This window comes from Dipteris shenzhenensis, chromosome 10, assembly GCF_047967505.1.
Source record: "Dipteris shenzhenensis isolate YYH24624 ecotype China chromosome 10, Dip_SZ_1.0, whole genome shotgun sequence".
Classification (NCBI taxonomy): Eukaryota; Viridiplantae; Streptophyta; class Polypodiopsida; order Gleicheniales; family Dipteridaceae; genus Dipteris; species Dipteris shenzhenensis.
The window spans coordinates 10,545,562-10,565,032 of NC_141605.1; the positions used below are offsets into that span (position 1 = coordinate 10,545,562).

General features: G+C 41.4%; 1 protein-coding gene across 1 annotated transcript; it reads left to right on the forward strand.

Moving 5' to 3' along the window:
• The first annotated feature begins 2,746 nt into the window (after positions 1-2,746).
• Positions 2,747-3,808, forward strand: LOC147897392 (ribulose bisphosphate carboxylase small subunit, chloroplastic-like). Its single transcript, XM_087380376.1, has 3 exons — positions 2,747-2,946; positions 3,043-3,174; positions 3,444-3,808. The coding sequence occupies exons 1-3, from the start codon at positions 2,788-2,790 to the stop codon at positions 3,666-3,668; spliced, it is 516 nt and encodes a 171-aa protein (XP_087236502.1). The 5' UTR covers positions 2,747-2,787; the 3' UTR covers positions 3,669-3,808.
• Positions 3,809-19,471: the final 15,663 nt, after the last annotated feature.

Consider the following 19,471-nt stretch of genomic DNA (forward strand, 5'->3'; position numbering starts at 1 on the left):
TGCTCCATAAACTTTTCTAGTATTGTGGAAACTAAAAACATTTGAAGAAATGGACTCCACAAGTATGGAGCTAGTGCATCATTGTCTTTACCCTAGAAGGATGTAATAGAAAATGTTCAACAATATGCTCATTGAATAAATCCAATATTGTTTGTCATTTTAGATTGCTTCCTTTTTCATGCACTTCCTTGCAATGGGGTCCTAAAACATGTCACAGATGTCAAAATTTCATAATCCACACCATCAAACCTGCTAGCATGCCATTATGTTGTTTGGTTCTTTTAAACATTTTGGCCATCATGGCACTTTCTTAGGGGTCTGAGAAGTCCAACTTGGTGGCATGTATGGATGGATGGAGGAGGTATATGATAACAACCAAGTTTATCGAAGACTCAAGAAAGAGCAATTTAGGGATTTTGGCACTTACTCAAGTGCCATTTTGAAAAATCCCGACAAAATCTTCTACTACTCCAGGGAAAAAATGAGAGTAAAGATATTCTTTAAGCAAAATCATAGTGGACACATTTTTTGAAATAATGTACTTGTAATTGAATATTTTTTTAGTTTGCTTCATAAGGGAACCTAAAGAATTGCTTGATGATCAAACTCATGTGTGTGACTCCAATATGTGGAGTACAATGTGCAATGTTCCTTTTCAAGCACAAACTTAAGTTTGAGCCTAAAAGTGAGGTAAATAACTTTTTGTGTCCCAAAAAGATTAAGACTTTTTTGAAATTATTTATTGATTAAAAAATACATTTACCATTTTAAATATAAGATAGTCAAAATTTGGTTTTATTTGTATTTTCTTAATGTTAGATAAATAATAGGCGTTTATTTTCACTTCTCTAGGTTACCATTGAGAAATGGAAGACTTGGATTTGGCATAATGTACGAAGATTTGTCTTTGATTGATATATCATATATCACATCAATTAATATCACCCAAATAAGATAATTGAAAATCATCTCGTGAAATATTGGGTGTTGATAAACACCATTTCTTAGAGCATGTTCATACAATAGTTATAGTTTGCAATTTTTACAATCGTGGACAAAATTGGTTGCTACTTGAAACATTCACGTGCACAAGGACTTTTTTAATAATTGCGTTGGGTGGAAAAACTAGTTTCCAATGGACCTTGGCCCGAGAAAAAACTCGACGTAATCTACATACATGTCAGATTTTTGAACGCACTCTAAATATCCACGAAAAACCTATCAGAAAAATTATATACCACAACTTTTTATTATTATTATCACTATCAAAATCCAAAACATGCTCCAAATCTAAATTTCTTCAACGTTCAAGGCAGACCAACTTTCTCCCTTTGCTTCCATCTCCCCCCTCTTTTCCTCCCCCTCACCTCGACCTACCACCCCTACCTCCAGGGCTCTCTCCCCATTTGAGATCCTCCCCCTTAGTCTACCACCCTTTGCACCATCTCTATCCCCCTCTCTCATCGCAACGGTAAGTCGTGTCATCAATCCCCGAGTTTCATGCTACCACCGCCTTCACCTTTGCACTATTGCTATCCGGATCCCCATGCCTTAGCCAAGTCGTGAACTTGCCTCCGGAGTTCGCCTCTCGCCCTCAGTCAATGTATCATGGGCCCCCCTCGTAACAGGTCCTCAGAGAGAGAACGAGAGAATTTCAGTCGCAAATGTATGTATATAATATAAAACATTTGCATGCATGACAAAAAATTTAGATGCAAAATTTATTCCAAATGATTGCTTAACATATATCTTAAAACATATGCAAATGAAAAATAACATCTTAAAACACATATAATAAAATACTAAATAATAACTACATAGTAACTAATACTAAAATAATAACTAATACCAAATTATCCTTACACCTAAAATTTGAAAAATAATTAGTCTTACAAAAGTCTAACCAAACTACTTCTTACAAAACCAAATTATTTTTGCCTAAAGATTTTAAAATTATGCCAAGATCCATCTTCATGGCCATTCACTACTTCCATAGTTCATACTCACCCTTCATAACTCCCTCATAATTCCTATATATGACTCAATTCCTCACTAAGTGGTCGTCTTTTCAACCAATGGGCAATTTCCTATGGGTAATCTTAGAGAGAAATCAAGCTTCTCTCTCCTCTTGCTCAACCAAGTTAGCTCCCTAAGTGGTACTTCATTATGATTGACAAAAGTAGAGATGAGTGGGAACGGCCTCTAAGGATGTCGGCCTGGATACTGAAGAAAAGGGAAGAAACCACCCGCCCAGATACCGAAGAAGAGGGAAGAAAAGGGTCGTGGGATGACTTGGCCCAATACAAGAGTCGGGCTTGGACGCGCTTGAGAAATATTCTTGTCCGCCCTCTTAGTGGGCGGCTTAAAAAACTATGTCATGGTTGACCATGATTAAACTCGGCCCACCTATCTAAAATTCCCTCCCCGATGTGCCGTCGGACCAATCATGCTTCTTTGCAATTAATGTGCGCGTGAGGCGATATAGCGCAAGATTCAGGTGGTGTGAACCGCCATCACCGTCGTGCTTGTCGTCCGCCTCAGGGAGACTCAGGGGGTGGGGGGAGGGGTGTGAAGGAGGCAAAAGAAGGCTCTAATAACGATCTCAAAGGGGAAGGGGTGTGGGGGAGGGTTTGAAAAACGAGATAAAATACATGGAGTGGAGAGATGGTTATCCGCAAGGGGGGGGGGGGCAGAGCCGCACATGAGCTATCCCACTATCAACTCTTCTCCCTATTTATAACCGTCTCTTCACTTGACATTCAACGCAACGCCAGCTTATGCTCAGCAATGGCTTCCTCTATCGCCTCCCCCCTCGCCATCGTCGCTCCCTCTGTTGCTTCCCCCTCCTCCACATCCTTCGTTGGCCTCAAATCTTCCTCCCTCTTCGCCCCCGAATGCATCAACCCCCTCGCCGTCTCCAATGGCTCCCGTCTCTACTGCATGAAAGTACGTCGCTTCCTCTTCTCTTGCTCCAATTCTCTCTCGCTTGTTTCGGTTTTTTTGCCCCCCGGCTTATCCTCCTTCCTTCCTCTTTCCCTGCAGGTCTGGCAGCCTTACGACAACAAGAAGTTCGAGACTCTGTCCTACCTTCCTGCCCTCTCCCCCGACCAGGTCGCTAAGCAGATCGACTACATCACCAACAAGGGTTGGGTTCCTTGCCTCGAGTTCGACAAAGTAAAAGACTTTCTCAGCCTCTTTTCGTTTCTATCAGCCGCCACTTGTCTAGTTTTTTCACTTGATCGTGATCGTGCCATTTCTTGCTCAACTTTGCAGTCTTTCGAAATGTCTGCCCTTGCTTAACCGGTTTACGTATCTGTTTCCGGCGCCTTGGATGCTTTTATGAGATCTAGCTAATTTCTCTTCGTCATTTCGAGTGCTTGCTCCACTTTGAAATGCCTTCCGTCGTTCCATCTCCTTCTAACGCACTACTTTGAACTGCCCAGATCGGAAGCGTTTACAGAGAGCATTTCCATGGAAGCGGCTACTATGATGGAAGGTACTGGACAATGTGGAAGCTGCCTATGTTTGGTTGCAATGACTCTGCTGCTGTATTGAACGAAATCACAGAGTGCAAGAAGGCTTACCCTGATACTTTCATCCGTGTGCTCGGCTTTGACCCCAAAAGGCAAGTGCAATGCAGCGGCTTCCTTGTGCAGAAGCCATCATAAGAGGCTATAGCCCACTCGCGTAAATAGGAGCGGAGCACCTTTGCCTGTAGCCATTTTGTCAATGAGCTTCTTCCCCTGTTCTGAGAGCAATCAAAGTTGTTCACTGAGATGTAATAAACTATTCCCTCAGTTCAGTTAGAACTTGTTTTCCGAGACAGATAGTTCGGCTTATCTTATTCTCTAGAGTTGATTAAATCTGTAGAGTTGATAAATGTGTATAATCCATCTTGTGTTTCCCCCCTGCTTCGCGTTTGCTGATAGATCTTGACGATGCCAGAATGATGTTGTCAATGCGATAGCAAACCGATATATATCTACAAAACATTTTCGTTCCGCGCAATTTCTGAAAAGCCGCCCCCCCCCCCCCAGTTGGTAAAAAATGAGTCTTACGAGTAAAGTGAAGGCTCATTCAAACTTTTTGAAATTTTAATAGGATTCCAATTAAGCTTCAATTAAGAAAGTAGAATTGAAAATACCTCTGAATGATTGAGGATCATTATTAAAACCTGATAGGTGTGAGAGTGATGGGAATTGACAATCAGCAATTGTAGATTCTCTCTCTAATTCTATCGCATTGTTAGTATGGATTCTTTGTAGATTCTCTCTCTAATTCTATCGCATTGTTAGTATGGATTCTTTTAATGCTTCTTGCATTGTGAAAATGGAATTTGTGGAGGCACCTACATGATATTCAAAATGATCTTGGAGTAGCCGAGCTTATTCATGACTTAAACCATTGTCCAATGATGATAAATCTGTTCCAAGTTTTGTATGCTAATGATGTGATTATTTAGAAAAGGCATTGTTTGTATTAAATGTATCTATTCTGATTGAGCTACTGCTTCTGGAAAAATGTAAGAAATGGATACTGATACTTGTTTAGTTTGAATCAATTTGCAGTAGCCAAGTTAATTCTTTGACTAATGACTTTTCACTATTGTTCAATGATGCGAAGTCTTGTCAAGTTTTTTATGCTGATGATATAAATATTGTAAAAGGGCATTTATATGTTAAATGTATGCTGATTGAGCGATTGCCTCTGGAAAGATGCAAGAAGTAAGAAATGGATATTGTTGCCTGGCAAATGCAGATAAATTTGCTTTAGCCAAGCTCATTCATTGCATAATGACTTTGTCTCTACCAACAATGCTAAGTTTCTGCCAAGTTTTATTTGCCAACGATAATAAAATTTAAAAAGGGCATTCTATATAGTTGATGTATTTGCGAAGGTTGAGCTACTGACTTGGAAAGATGTTGCTTGACAAATTTAGATAAATTTGCTTTAAGGGAAGGAAAAAATTTATTAATCTTTTTTTGAACGAGTATATCAACCCGTGGTGAGAGTTTTGTTACATTTACTACTTATCAAATCCTATAAATATATAGGGTTATTTATTGAACGAGTGTACCAACCAGTGGGGCGAGAGCATTGTTAAATTTACTACTTATCAAGCCTTACAGATATATAGGGCCATTTGTACAAGGTGCAAATGTGCCAACCCAATTTGTGTGATGTGTCCTCTATAGTTTTGGCAGTAGCATTGCAATTATGTTAGCGATTTGAGCAACTAGTGGTGTATCGGGCGTTTCGGGGAATTGTCGACTCTTTCAAGGCACCTAGGTGCTTGGAGATTGTTTGACGAAGCTATAACTTGTGTTGCTACTTGAGGTTGTTTCTGCTCTCTCTATCCACTCCTACTGTTCGCTTTTAGCTCCCTTCCCACCATAGCGTGTAGCCAAAATACCAAAGCCATTTGCTTAGCCGCGATGCCGGACTGGGCACCATTAACTTTTGAAACATGCCCATAGTAGCCCATAACTCATTGTCATCATTGTTTTTCTTCTCTCCTGGCTTCATTTACCATTTTGCAAATTGATGGATCCCGCCCAATTGGCCTCTTCATGACATTGCAAAACCCTTTCATTCCCTCTTGCTTAACAAACTATCACAACATGATGTGAGAATTTTTGGTGTGATGTCACTTGCTCAACTTAGTTTAGCTTTTGAGACTAGCACCCAAAACATGTTTGGTGGAAAAGCTCACACCATCAAAAGAATATCCACAAGATTTTTTAAATCTTAATTGTAGCGAGTAGCATGACTCGTCTACGATAGGTTAGAGGCCATTTCCAATTAGTCTCAAGGTAGGATCTTAAAATCTCTTTAATTTCAGCCTCCATCATGGACACTGCTTGGCTTTGCTCTATACTTAGTTTACTCAATGATTTAGCTAGATGAGGAGCTATGTGATGTTGATTGAGGGGCAAAGCATTCACACAAAACATTAGACCCTCCGCCCCGCCCCTTACCCCACTTTCCTCTCCCCCTCCCCCCCCCCCTTCACTATTTCTCTCTCTCCATCACACACTAACACTGCTCTCTCCCTTGAGTGTCTTCCTCACATGCATGCACACATGGACACTTCGACATAGGAGATCCTTGCTCCCCGATCCTTCTCTTTCTGATATACATGTTCCGGCACATGCATACATGCACACATCCTTGTAACAGACTCTCTCTCTCTCATATATAAACAAAATTTTCTCTTAATATGACTATTCCCTTCACAACAAACATGCATGCACACAAACATACACACAAACATACACAAAAGGACTTAAGCTTAGGCGACACTCACATGAACATTCAAAATTAAGCTTGCTCTCGCCTTTGGCTGCCTCATGACAACTCTTCCCCTAACAAAAAAATAAGAGTATATGTGTCTGTGTGTGTTTCTTCTCTTTCTGATGTATATATATCGGCACACGCATACATGCACACATCCTTGTAACAGACTCTCTTTGTCATGTATAGACAAATTTTCTCTTAATTTGACTATTCCCTTCACACACACAAACACACATGCACACAAACATACACACAAACACTCAAACTTAGTCGACACACACACATGAACATTCAAATTTAGGCTTGCTCTCGCCTTTGGCTGCCACATGACAACTCTTCCCTAATTAAAAAATAGAAGTAAATATAGATGTGTCTATGTGTGTGTACTTGGCCTTAGTTGTTCAACATACATATATATTTCCTTTTAAGATGTTCTTTTTAGACATGCATAATTAGTTTTTTAAACCAAGGTCTCATTCAAAATTTTCTAGAAAGAATTCAGATATTAAGATCCATAATAAGCCTAAAATGTTATTCCTTGAACTTAAAGGGGTCATTGTTTGCTTGGGTGGAGCCATTTTTTGTGAGGTTCAGGGACTTTTGTGTATATGGGTATCTTGCATGACCCATAACTTATGCATTGCTTAACGGAATTCGGCAAACTTTGTCTTCAAGTTGTAGTAGACATTCCAACTTGAATGTGAGAGCAAAAAATTATGGAAAAAGGATTTGAAACGAGACCGTTAAAGCATTACAAGTGCTATCTTGCATGTGAAGAATGCATCCTGAAGACTATAGGATATAGCAATTTATTCAAGAACATCAAAATTTTGTTCTATACATGCAACCAAGTAATCATTCTAAAGTACACTACATGAGCTTCTCCTCAACCCAAGATACACCTAAATGTGATCATTATGCATGGGTTAATGGGCCTCTAATGTTGTGCTAAAGTGATGCATACCCATTTGAGGGCACGCTCCATAGCTTTTTGTTGAAAACCAAAACAGATTGAAAATTTGGAATCCAAACTATTAGGACTAGTGTATGGTGGTCTTAAAACATTGATAGTTGTTGGTATTGGTATCTAGATTCACCCTAAAATGGAAGGAGTTGGAAAAGTGCAATTTGTGCATGTGAAAAGATATTTTAATAAATCCAACGCTATTTACAATTTTGAATTGTTTCTTTTTCCATGCACTTGCTTCCTATATGGCTCATAAGCATGCCAAAGGTCATTGCATTTAATAATACATAGCACCAAACCCGATAGCGTGCCCTTTGGCCTATTTGTGTTTTCAAGCATTTTAGGCCACATTGCACTTGTTTGGGATATCCAATTCTGTGACATGTAACGCCAAAGGGAGGGAAACATGCGGCTGAAATTTTGCTACTCCCGCGATTTTGAATTTTCACACCTCCCGCCCATCAAATCTTAAAAGATTAAGTACCTATAACCTACCCTCGCCCCGCCGGCCTGCAAATGCCTTGCAACCCGCACACACCTCGATGGGACCTTGTGTAGACTTTGGTTTGCCATTGTCTTCTATTCTTTGCTTGCCTCACCAGCTAGCTTCTCTCTATTTTGGTTTGGCATTGTCGTCTTTCATTGATCATCGCCATGGGAACATGCAGTTCACCATGGCTTACAAGAGAAGAAAACAAAGGCTGTGAGATAGAAAAGCTGAAAAGCTTGGTCAAGGCACAATGAACAGAAGACTCCTTGTAGAGTGGCAATAGAAAGCAGTTGTTGTAGATGCATGCATTCGATCATTGCCATTAGAGTGAAGAAAACGAGTTGTGATGTCATGATTGGTGGTAGCATTTGAGGAAGCAACATCAGGCCATTCAGGTAAATACCATTCTCGAGTCTTCACAAGCTTTAGCCTGCACTCTAAAGTTCATAGAGTGACAACCCTACCAACACCTTGTATTTTTGTGCCAAAACGTCACCACTATTGCAATGACTTCTGCACTTAGGCTGTCTCTTCTTTTCTTGCGTTCTGTTGAAGCCCATAGACTACTCGGATCGGGATGATCAGGCATTGCTTCCACTCTTCGTGCATCTCTCGAGAGTTTCTCCAAATAACAAGGACATCTGTAGAAAGCAGATGGGATACAAGATGTTTGACGAGCACATCATACACATGCTTGATACAGCGTAGGTTAGTGGTTGCCTAAAGCATCCCGGTGGTTGCTTGTGATTGAGCTTTGGGATAGTTTACTTGTTTCATTTCTTGATACAATGCAGGTTAGTGGTTGCCTAAACCAGCCTGGTGGTTGTTTGTGATTGAGCTTTGGGATAGTTTACTAGCCTGGCCTAGACTTAATGTGATTGTCCTAAACCAACTCGATGGTTGGAATATCATGCAGCCGTGTGGTTGGTTCAGCTTAAACACCAGAACCAGGCTGGCTTGGACTTAATGTGATTGTCCTAAACCAGCTCAGTGGTTAGAACATCATGCAATCGTGGTTGGGTCAGCTCAAACACCAGTTATGTGATTGTCCTAAACCAGCTCGGTGGTTGGAATATCATGCAATTGTGTGGCTAGTTCAGCTCAAACATGAGAGCCAGGCTAGCTTGGACTTAATGTGATTGTCCTAAACCAGCTCGGTGGTTGGAACATCATGCAATCATGATTGGGTTAGCTCAAACACCAATTAAGGCTAGAGGAGGTAGGCACTGAGGAGGGAGGCACTGGCAACGAAATGCATTTGTATTGGTTTAGGGTTACCTGCAACCCCCACAAATTATAACCTTTAGTAAATCGATCGCGCTTGTTTCAATAAATCCCAATCAATAAATCCCAAACAAGGGAAAATATAAATCCCAAACAGTATACTAATCCTAAACAACCACTGAGCTTGTTTTAGTGATAATGATTGTGCATGAGGGACCATCTAGTTCATAGGTTCAGATTAGCATTCAGTGGGAATTAGTCTGTAATAACAATGATTGTGCATGAGGGACCATCTAATTCATAGGCTCAGATTAGCATTGAGTCGAAATCAGACTGTAATAATGATGACTTTGCATCTAGTTCACAAGCTTAGATTAGAATTCAGTCGGTTTATCTGGTTGTAATAACAATAGTTTAGAATGAGAACTAGCATTAGGCTGAGATAGACTGTAAGAACATATCACATGATTAGAATTACCATCAAATCGCATGACATGAGTGAAGCAGTCATAAGAAAATAGAACCTTCGAATCCTACTAAATGCAACATTTTCAAATTATAAGGTCCAGCTGAGTGAAGCAATCGTATCCAAGGATGGATAAATGGCGAATTATTGCTTTAAAACTGAAGTTATATAGAAAAGCCAAATGTATAGTCAGCCCCTAAAGTTATATACCCAAGTAGTATACAACCAAGTTTTACTCTTCTACATTTTAAAAAGAGACCACCATCGTATCTAAGTATGGATAAATACAAAGACAATTTACTATTTTTTTTTTCAAAGAAGACAATTTACTACTTAACTCAAGTTCTATTGAAAAGCCGACAGTATTAGAGGGGTGGTCAACCCCTAAAAAAGTCTCGGGTAATATATATTCAAGATTCCAAGAGATAAAGTTTGAGATCTTTGAAGGACTTTATATTTACACAAGGATTCCAGGACGCAGGCTCGACACTTTGCACAGTGGGAGCCTTCAGCAACATACTTCACAAACTGTGGGTTCTTATAGTATTGAAGGCCTTCCCACAGTTCCTCATGCAATATGACCATCTTGTAAATGACACTCTTTGGAACTCTATGTTCCTCCTCCAAGCAATCAATCTCTATGACAATCTTGGGTTGTTGAGGGACCCCTTGCGAAATGGCTTCATCAAGCTCAAGACCAGCAGCAGGAAAAATGTCATTGCCTCTGTGGCTTTCCATCTCTATTCCTCCACTGTTCCTTCACTTGAGACCTGTCGGGTTTTAAAACTAGTTTGCTCTCCTAATGATCTATCCAAGATGTAATTGTTCACATATTCTAATCTGTCAAATCAAGCCGTCTTGACATGCTCAATGATGTAATCCAGTGAGATCTTTGCCATCTTTGAAGACCTGTGTATCGATAGATTCCCCACACATTACATTGATGAATATGACAGGTTAGTTGTATGATAGTTAAGGCTAGAGGAGGTAGGTATTGGCAATGAAATGCATTTTTGTCGGTTTAGGATTAACTACAACCCCCACAAAATATAATATTTAGTAAATCCCAAACAACCACCATGCTTGTTTCAGTAAATCCCAATCAATAAATCCCAAACAAGGGAAAATATAAATCCCAAACAGTATACTAATCCCAAACAACCACCGAGATTGTTTTAGTGACAATGACTGTGCATGAGGGACTGACTAATTCATAGGTTCAGATTAGCATTTAGTCAAAATCAGACTGTAATAACAATGATTGTACATGAGGGACCATCTAATTCATAGGCTCAAATTAGCATTGAGCTAGAATCAGACTGTAATAACAATGACTTTGCATTGGGGACCATCGAGTTCACAAGCTTAGATTAGCATTCAGTCGGTGTATCAGGCTGTAATAACAATAGTTTAGAATGAGAACTATTGTTATTACAGCCTGATGAACCAACTCAATGCCAATCTGATGTCCTTTTTTGATGTTTCCTTTCTTCAGTTGACTGTAATAACAATGACTTTGCATGAGGGGCCATGTAGTTCACAGGCCGCCCAGATTAGCATTGAGTCGGAATCATACTATAATAACAATGACTTTTCATGAGGGACCATCTAACTCGCATGCTTAGATTTGCGTTAAGATGGAGATAGATTGTAAGAACATATTAGACTGTTAGAATTTTTCAATGATCGAGAAATTCTCCCATGGCAACCATCTAATTGCACACCATGGCTAGACGATGATGTATATGACTGCCTACGCTAGGTTGGGCTACCGACAAAGCTAGGTGTATGTGCCACCGCTCCTCCCCACTCATCACATTGAATTATTATGATCTTGGCTCCGATGACCAAGAAATTCTCCCATGGTAACCATCTAATCGCACATCATGGCTAAACGATGATGTATATGACCGCCTACGCTAGGTTGGACTACCAGCAAAGCTGGGTGTATGTGCCACCGCTCCCCCCCCCTCATCCCATTGAATTATTATGATCTTGGCTCTGATGACCGAGAAATTCTCCCATGGCAACCATGTAATCACACATCATGGCTAGACGATGATGTATACTAGACCGCCTACGCTAGGCTGGGCTACTAGTAAAGCTGGGTGTATGTGCCACTGCTCCTCCCCCCTCATCCCATTGAATTATTATGATATTGGCTCTGATGATCGAGAAATTCTCTCATGGCAACCATCTAATCGCACATCATGGGAAGACGATGATGTATATGACCGCCTAAGCTAGGTTGGGCTACCAGCAAAGATGGGTGTATGTGCCACCGCTCCTCCCCCCTCATAACATTTAATTATTATGATCTTGGCTCCGATGACTGAGAAATTCTACCATGGCAACCATGTAATTGCACGTTATAGCTAGAAGATGATGTATATGATCGCCTATGCTAGGCCGGGTTACCAGAGCAAAGCTGGGTGTATGTGCCACCACTCCTCCCCCCTCATCCTATTGAATTATCATGATCTTGGCTTCGATGACTAAGAAATCCTAGCATGGCAACCATCTAATCGCACGTCATGGCTAGACGATGATGTAGATGACTGCCTATGCTAGACTGGGCTACCAGCAAAATCCAATTGGTGGATTGTGTGCTCTTAGCAGCGATAGGCACCCGGAGTCGCACAACTGACACAAGAAACGAAGGGGGAAAGAGTGGGAGGGCGGCAAGTCTAGCTATATAAAGGCCTTAAGGGCAGAGAAACAATTCACAACACCCAGGAGAATTTCTCTCCTACCCCCTTCCATGCTCTCTCCAAGCCCCCTTCTACCCTATGATGAATCTTTTGGTGCAACCTTGATGCGCCTTCATAATGCTGCCCAAGTCATGGGATCCATTGTTTGCCTTGGCTCTCCATCCTGCAACACTCCACCATCCATAGCCATGACCAAGGGAGTTGCAAGATGGGGAGCCAAGGGAAATGGGTTCCATGAGGCACTGGTAGAGAGCTCACCTTAGTGATGAGACTCTCGTAATTGAGCACAACATTCGACACTGGGGAAGGAGAAATCAACTTGGTGATAAGCTGTAACACACTGAGAGCATGCATTGGGGAAGGAGAAATCAACTTGTTGATAAGCTGTAACACACTGAGAGCATGCGTCAATGTGCTAGAAATCACCACCAGATTGAGTTCCCTGACCACTGTTGAATGTTCTACTCGATTGAGCTCACCGCTAAGTTGAGTTCTCTTTGCCAGTGCCTTGAAAGAAGCAATTCTTTGATAACCCCGCCAGTGCCTTGAAAGAAGTTGCTATGACAAAGGCAATTCCTTGAAAGACTTGAAAGAAAAACCTCATGACCAACCATGTTGCAGGATGGGGAGCCAAGGGAAATGGATCATCATTGTTCTGTGAGGCACTGGAAGAGAACTCAACTTGGACACTACCACTTGTGTAATTCTTGAAGTACTCTGGCACTTCTCAAAGATCAGCCTCTTATGGTGTTAAACTAGCATGACATGTGCTATGGGTACTAGGTGGCATAGTATCATCAACCAATTTGTTAGGCTCTTGGGGACTTTCATTTTTTGAATTCTCTTGATCGATCTTCATCTGCACATGTGGCTTATACTTTCGAAACTTCTTACGTTGGGAACTATGGGGTAACTTTTCCACCGGTAAGGTGTTCCCAAGTAAGGATTCATTTGCTATGCATACTTCTTCAAGTCCATCAGGGGACCATTCAAGAGGAGGTGGCTCAGATTTTGAGGGAGCTGGCTTTGTAAGATATAATTTGACAATCCTTGTTTGGACTCGTTTCGAATTCATTGAAGTGTTTGACCTTGGCTTTTCGGCGATTTCCTCCATCTTTCTTGTGGGATCTTCTGCTATTATTTAACTTTGGAGGTTCAACTTTGGGAAGCTTGATCGCCATTAGGGCATGCAGAATGGCTAAGTCATTGTCAAAGACTTGATCTTCAATTTGAGCATTCTCATAATTGCGCACAACCTTCTACACTGGGGAAGGAACTCAACTTGGTGATCAGCTCTAACACATTGAGAGCATGCGTCAGTGTGCTGGAGCTCACCACCACCATATTGAGTTCCCTGTCCGCTGTCGAATGTTGTGCTTGATTGAGCTCACCTCCAAGTTGAGTTCCCTCTTCTAGTGCCTTGAATTCTGAAGTTGCTATGAAAAAGGTTATTTCAATTACGAGGTGCTCGTATTGTCCCTTGCATATGAGGAGTTCTAGGTTAAAATTATAAGAAAGTCCTACCTACGATAGCACTACGATGTGCTCATATTGTCCCCTGCATACAAGGCACCAGGTCAAAAGTGTAAGAAAGTGCTAACAAGGGCAAAAAGTGACACCTAGTCCTGCCACAGTGGTGGTGTTAAGTGCTTAAAAAGAAGTGTCACAAAAACAAAGTGCTAGCATCTTTATATGTAATCTATTTTGTTAAATTTTCTGCTTTGGATGTAATTTATTTTGTTTCAATTTTGATGTAATACTATTATCACAAAAACTATCGGATGTAATTTCTTAATGTAATTTCTTTTGTTTCAATTTCAATGTAGTACCATTATCGCCAAAACTATTGTTGGCTATTACTTCGGTAGTGAAAGTGGCTCTAATGAAGAGCAAATGGCATATTTCTACCGTTTTTTATAGTTTAGTGCAACCATAGGGATCGTTGCACAAGAAATTGTTGAAAAAACTGTTCTTACTGTAGTGAAAAAGTTCCAATAACCAGTGCCGGTGCTTTAGAACTATGATAACTCTAATAACCAGCGCGATGGTTGCAAGGAAACTATACTAAATTGTAAATGCCTACATTTTCCTTAGCTTGGAACTAAAATAGCTCCAAGAACATGTGCGGTGGTTGAGAAATTGTTGCACAAGGAGTAATACAACTAAAATATCTCTAAAATAATACTATTCTCCTTGGTTTAGAGCTAAAATAGCTCTAACATCTAGCATGGTGATTGCAGATATGGACCTTGAGGGGTCCTATTAGAGATTGACATGCCACAGTGGTCTTCATGCCAACGTGGTGGTCTCTCCATGCCAACATCATTGCTTGAACCAACACGGTGGTCAGTGCAGCAAAAGATTGTGTTGTGTAGCGATAGATGGCAAAGCTGCATAATGATAGGTGGCAAGGCAAAAGTTTTGTGCTATTGTCAGGCCAACGTGGTTGTGGTCGAACCAACACGATGGTCAACGCATCAAAAGATTGTGTTGCACAGTGATAAATGGCGAAGTTGCGCAAGCAAACATGGCAAGGCAAAGGCTGTGTGATGTAGTTAGGCTAGAGGCAGAGCAACAGTCTCTGTGCTCATGAGTAAATGCATATAGTGCCATGTGTTGAGCTCTACGATATTGACCATGATAAGATTGCGTCTCATTATTATGCTAGTGTGCGTTCAAAAGTGTTTTTCATTATCTTTGCATTTCTCACCCACTAAAGCTATGGCCTCACACATAATATTTCCTTCCTTGTATGCTAAAAACAATTCGTCTTTATGAAAGATAATGCAAGTATAGTCTTGATATCTATCCATGATGACCTTAATGTTCACCACCACCTCTAAGCTCTCTTGTTTTGCATTGGCACAATGGTACTTAGTCAGCTCTCTTCTTTCTCTCATCTCTTCCTAGCTATCTAACCACCCCCTCCTCTCTACGTCTCTCTAGATTGCCCTCACAGATTCATAGTCCCCCTAGCCTCCTCCAGCCTTTCTCCCTTTAGGACTTCACCCCCTCCTTATAGTACAACTACTCTCTTATCCCCCTTCACCTTCTGGCCTCACCCCCTCCTTATAGCACAAATACTCTCTTAAACCCCCTCACCTTCTCTCCAACTCATCCTTATCTCTCCTTGTAGGTACTCCATCAACCCCCTCACCTCCACTTTCCTCATGGCTTCTCCCTCACCTCCCCTTGTGTTTGCTAATCCCAGAGCCCCTCACCTCTCTGGCTACTCCTCCACCACATCTCTTGTCATGGTTGATCCCTCAACCTCTCGCCACCCCTACTCGGTTAAGTGCTCTCTTAGAACCCCACCTTTCTCCACCTCTTCGTCACCTTTGCTCTCTCTCTCTCTCTGTTGCCTCCTCGTGGTAGAGCTGCTTCCTTATCCCTTCACCTCTGCTCACCACCCCTCCTCATGGGCTTCTCTCTCCACCCCCCTTACCTTCACTTTGCCTCCTCCTCTCCCTTCCTCATGGATGTTCCTTTAGCCCCTTCAACTTTGCTCACCATGGGCTTTCCTTACTGTATCTCTGAGCCTCCCTCACATTCATTCCACCTCTCCATTCACTCTCTTTATGGTTTCTCACTTAGATCCTCACCTCCTCTCATTACCCCCTCGTCCTAGGGTTTCTCTCTCAACCCCCCTCACATTTGCATTGTGTCGAATGAAGTGTTTATACAAGGTTGTGGCCTCTATAATGCTTGCAAAGTCAGTTTCTACATGGCTCTTAATATGTCTTTTGTCATCTTACCAAATGAATACGATGATTTGTGGATTGTACTCACTCGAAATGATCATATCTCTATCAATATACCATGCTGAGTTGTCTCTTTTCTAAATCTCTGGTGGATTGCATGAGAAACAACCAAACCTTCTAGGACAATGCACTTGCATTTGATCACATCTACTATTGATAATCCATACTATTGATCACATCTACTATTGATAACCCATACTACTACAAAAAAACCAATATTTTTTCCACAAAACTCCTCCCTTGTAATCTCTCAAATATTTGATTGTGTCGAGAATGCCAAAAAAGGATCAATGGTTCATTATTATTTTGCATCCGAGCTTCTTGACTTTATATATTAAAAAGCATTCTTTTGAAGTTTCACGATTAAATGACCAAGCCTTTACAATGTTGATTTCATATGTGTGCATTAGTACAACATTTGGATCCATACCTTAGTGGTCTGATACAAATGGTGACTCCAACACACTCCTTCTCTTTTTTTGTCAAATCATGTGAAAAGTGGATTAAATATGCATTGGAATTATTGGAAAGAGTTGTGTGATTGTACTACAAATTTGGGCGGTTGATCGTCGTGTGAAAACCCTTCAAGTACGTGTTTGGAAAGCGTTGGGCAACATGGTGAAGATTTTGAGAAACCCTTCCATAGACAATGAGGATTTACAACTATATAAAGTTGCTGTGAAAGAGTTCATTGAAGCCATGGTCAAAGGATGGGATGAATCACACATTACTCATTACATGGTTTGTTTTATCGTCATTTCTTCCAAAATTTATATTGCAACCAAATCTATTTTTTAGGTGTTTATCTCATGTTCCTTTCTTATGGAGAGAGAGAGAGAGAGAGAGAGAGAGAGAGAGAGAGCTGTTTGCAATGTTCACAGTGAGAGAGAAAGAGTTGTTAGTATTCATGTAAGGTTGCAGGAGTCCTCCAAGGGAGTCCCCTAAGTTGACCGTGTGGAGGAGAGGGAGGGTCCAAATCCATAGGTGTCTCTATCTACTTCTCTACCTCGACCTTTTCTTTTCTTTGCATAGTGTCTCTTTCTTGCAACTAACATGCAAAAGGGATTCAAGGATGCACAATAACCAGTTGCATGGTGTACATAGCATTTGATTACTAGTGTAGCCTCTTGTTATCGTGAGAATGATGTTCTAGAATTGGATCCAGGCGACACCTAGAGGAACCTATGAAGGAGATGCTTGCGTCGGTAGTGGTGTGGGGAAGGATGCTAGGTGGGCTCCTACTGATGCAATCTTGACTCGCCACCCTGCCTGCCCTTGGATGGCCAGCAAACCTTGGCTAAGATTCTTACAACGATGTCACTATCGTCAAAGCCTTGCAAGCTCCAACCGCTGGAGCACCACCCCTCCAAAAAGGGTCTCCAAAGAATGATGATACTTTTGCATCCCTCTGGACCTAGGGATCTAATGGCATGTCTCTATCTCATCCATAGTGAAGCTGTGGTACCAACGTATGAAGAAAACCAAATGGGGCCTCACTATACATGGCGGAACTTCGGACCAGCGTCCGACTCCCTTCTCTGGAGCAAACATTTAGATAAAGAAAACTCCACGTTCCATATATGCTCACATCCTAGATGTGATCACTTTCTAAAGCCAGGCTCACCTAAACTCAATCATGGACCTTTCACCTGTTGGGAGTAATGTCTACTTGGAAGGGAGATAGTCTATCCATGTGGAGCCCCAGTCGCTCAAACCATCTCTCTGTACGTGCATACCAGCACCTCTGATCTCCTCCTGCTGCTAATGCAGATGATGTTAAAAAGACGATGGAACCAAGCCCACAAATCTCTTCACTATTTCGCTCATATATTGGGTTTGCAATGGTGTGAATATCGCATGGAGACGAATGTAGAAATTATGCAGTATTGGCATGATCTTCTTGGATGTTTCTTTGAGGATAGAAATGAGTATGCCTCTTTTGTTAAGGAAGTATCTACTTTTTGCAATGGTGTGAATATCTCATGGAGATGAATTTAAAAATTATGCAGAATTGGCATGATCTTCTTCGATGTTTCTTTGAGGATATAACTGAGTATGCCTCTACTATTAAGGAACTATCTACTTTTTGGAATAGAGAAGGGTTGTTTGCCTATCCCAGAATCGAGGAATTAAAAAAAGATATGCTAGCATGGAGATGGTGGGAAGAGTGTGGAGTGCGCATGTTTTGGCTCTTTCCCATAGCTTTCGCAGGGTGTTCTAGGTATGCAGGGTTCCGAGGCTTTTTTATCACCTATAGATATATCGGTGTCGTCATTTGTAGTATAAGTGTAGCTTACTCGGATCATATTTTGGTGAGAGATGTAGGCTTAAGTGTGGGAAGCAAACATTGTGCATGCTTGTGTGAAAGGAACGTTCTTCTTCATTGTCGAGGTAATGAAGGCTTTCACCTCCATTGGGGTTTAAAAGGTTTAGAAAAAATTTAAGGATTAGAGGGAGGTTCAAGGTTCAGAAGGGGTTCAAGGTTTAGAAGCGGTTCCAGAGTTCAAAAGAGGTTCCAGGGTCCATAAGGGGTTTTAGGGTTAGAAGGAGGATTCAAGGTACAGAGTACATGGCAGAGAACTCGTCTCCCTCATAGATCATGGGGGTCAAGGGTTGAGGAACTAGAAAAAAAGAGTAAGGGTTTAGGGGAGCACAAGAGTGGGAGAGGAAGAAGGTGTATGAACATGGGGGTCGGGGAGAGAGAGGAGAAGGGAGGATGAGAGGGAGAGGAGGAGGTGCAAGGTTGGAGGAGAGGGAGAGGAGGAGTTGCATGGTTGGAGGAGAGGGGAGGCAAGGTTAGGACATACTTTTGAACGTGGAGTCCAAGGGAGCATGGACACTTGGAGACAATTGCATGGAACACCAAAGTAGAACTCAACACAATGCTCCAAAGAGTGTGGGCTATCAAAGAATGTAAGATCGTGCTAAACCTAGTGTAACTAGATGAGCATAAGAACTACGAAGGCTCAAAGCACAGAAAAAACTCCATGAAAGAGATGTTGAGAAACTATGAATCAATCTATTTCAAATCTATGCTTTTGCAATACAAGAGATAGGGTTCTTATAGAGAGAGCCTTTTGAATAGTCAACACTTGTGGGATCCTCTGATCCACATCTCTCCTTGTGGATGTCCTTGATCCACATCCTCACATCATGTAGTCCACATCCTAGGGTGGCTACTTTAATATATTCCTATACCATATGTTAGCCTCTAATTATGTGCACATGGCACCATATCTCAACACCTCCCCTTGGTGCCTTTAATATATTCCTATACCATACCTTAGCCTCTAATTATGTCCACATGGCACCATATCTCAACACCTCCCCTTGGTGCCATGATCCATTGGCTACTGCAAGGTGGTCAGATGTGTGTTACAAATCTATCACCTCCCCTTTGTGCATACCTTGCTACTTAAGGTGGTCAAGTGCAGTTTTTTACATGTCAATGCCTTCCCTGAGTGCTTGCATGGCTACTTGCAGGTGGTCAGGTTTGATTTCCAAACATGTGGGCTAAAGGTGGCAAGATTGTTGCTTCTCAATACTTGATGTCGA

Coding starts and splice junctions, on each gene's coding strand:
- LOC147897392 (XM_087380376.1), top strand. CDS start 2,788: ATGGCTTCCTCTATCGCCTCCCCCCTCGCCATCGTCGCTCCCTCTGTT. Junction 2,947..3,042: donor CCCGTCTCTACTGCATGAAA/GTACGTCGCTTC, acceptor CTTTCCCTGCAG/GTCTGGCAGCCTTACGACAA. Junction 3,175..3,443: donor CTTGCCTCGAGTTCGACAAA/GTAAAAGACTTT, acceptor TGAACTGCCCAG/ATCGGAAGCGTTTACAGAGA.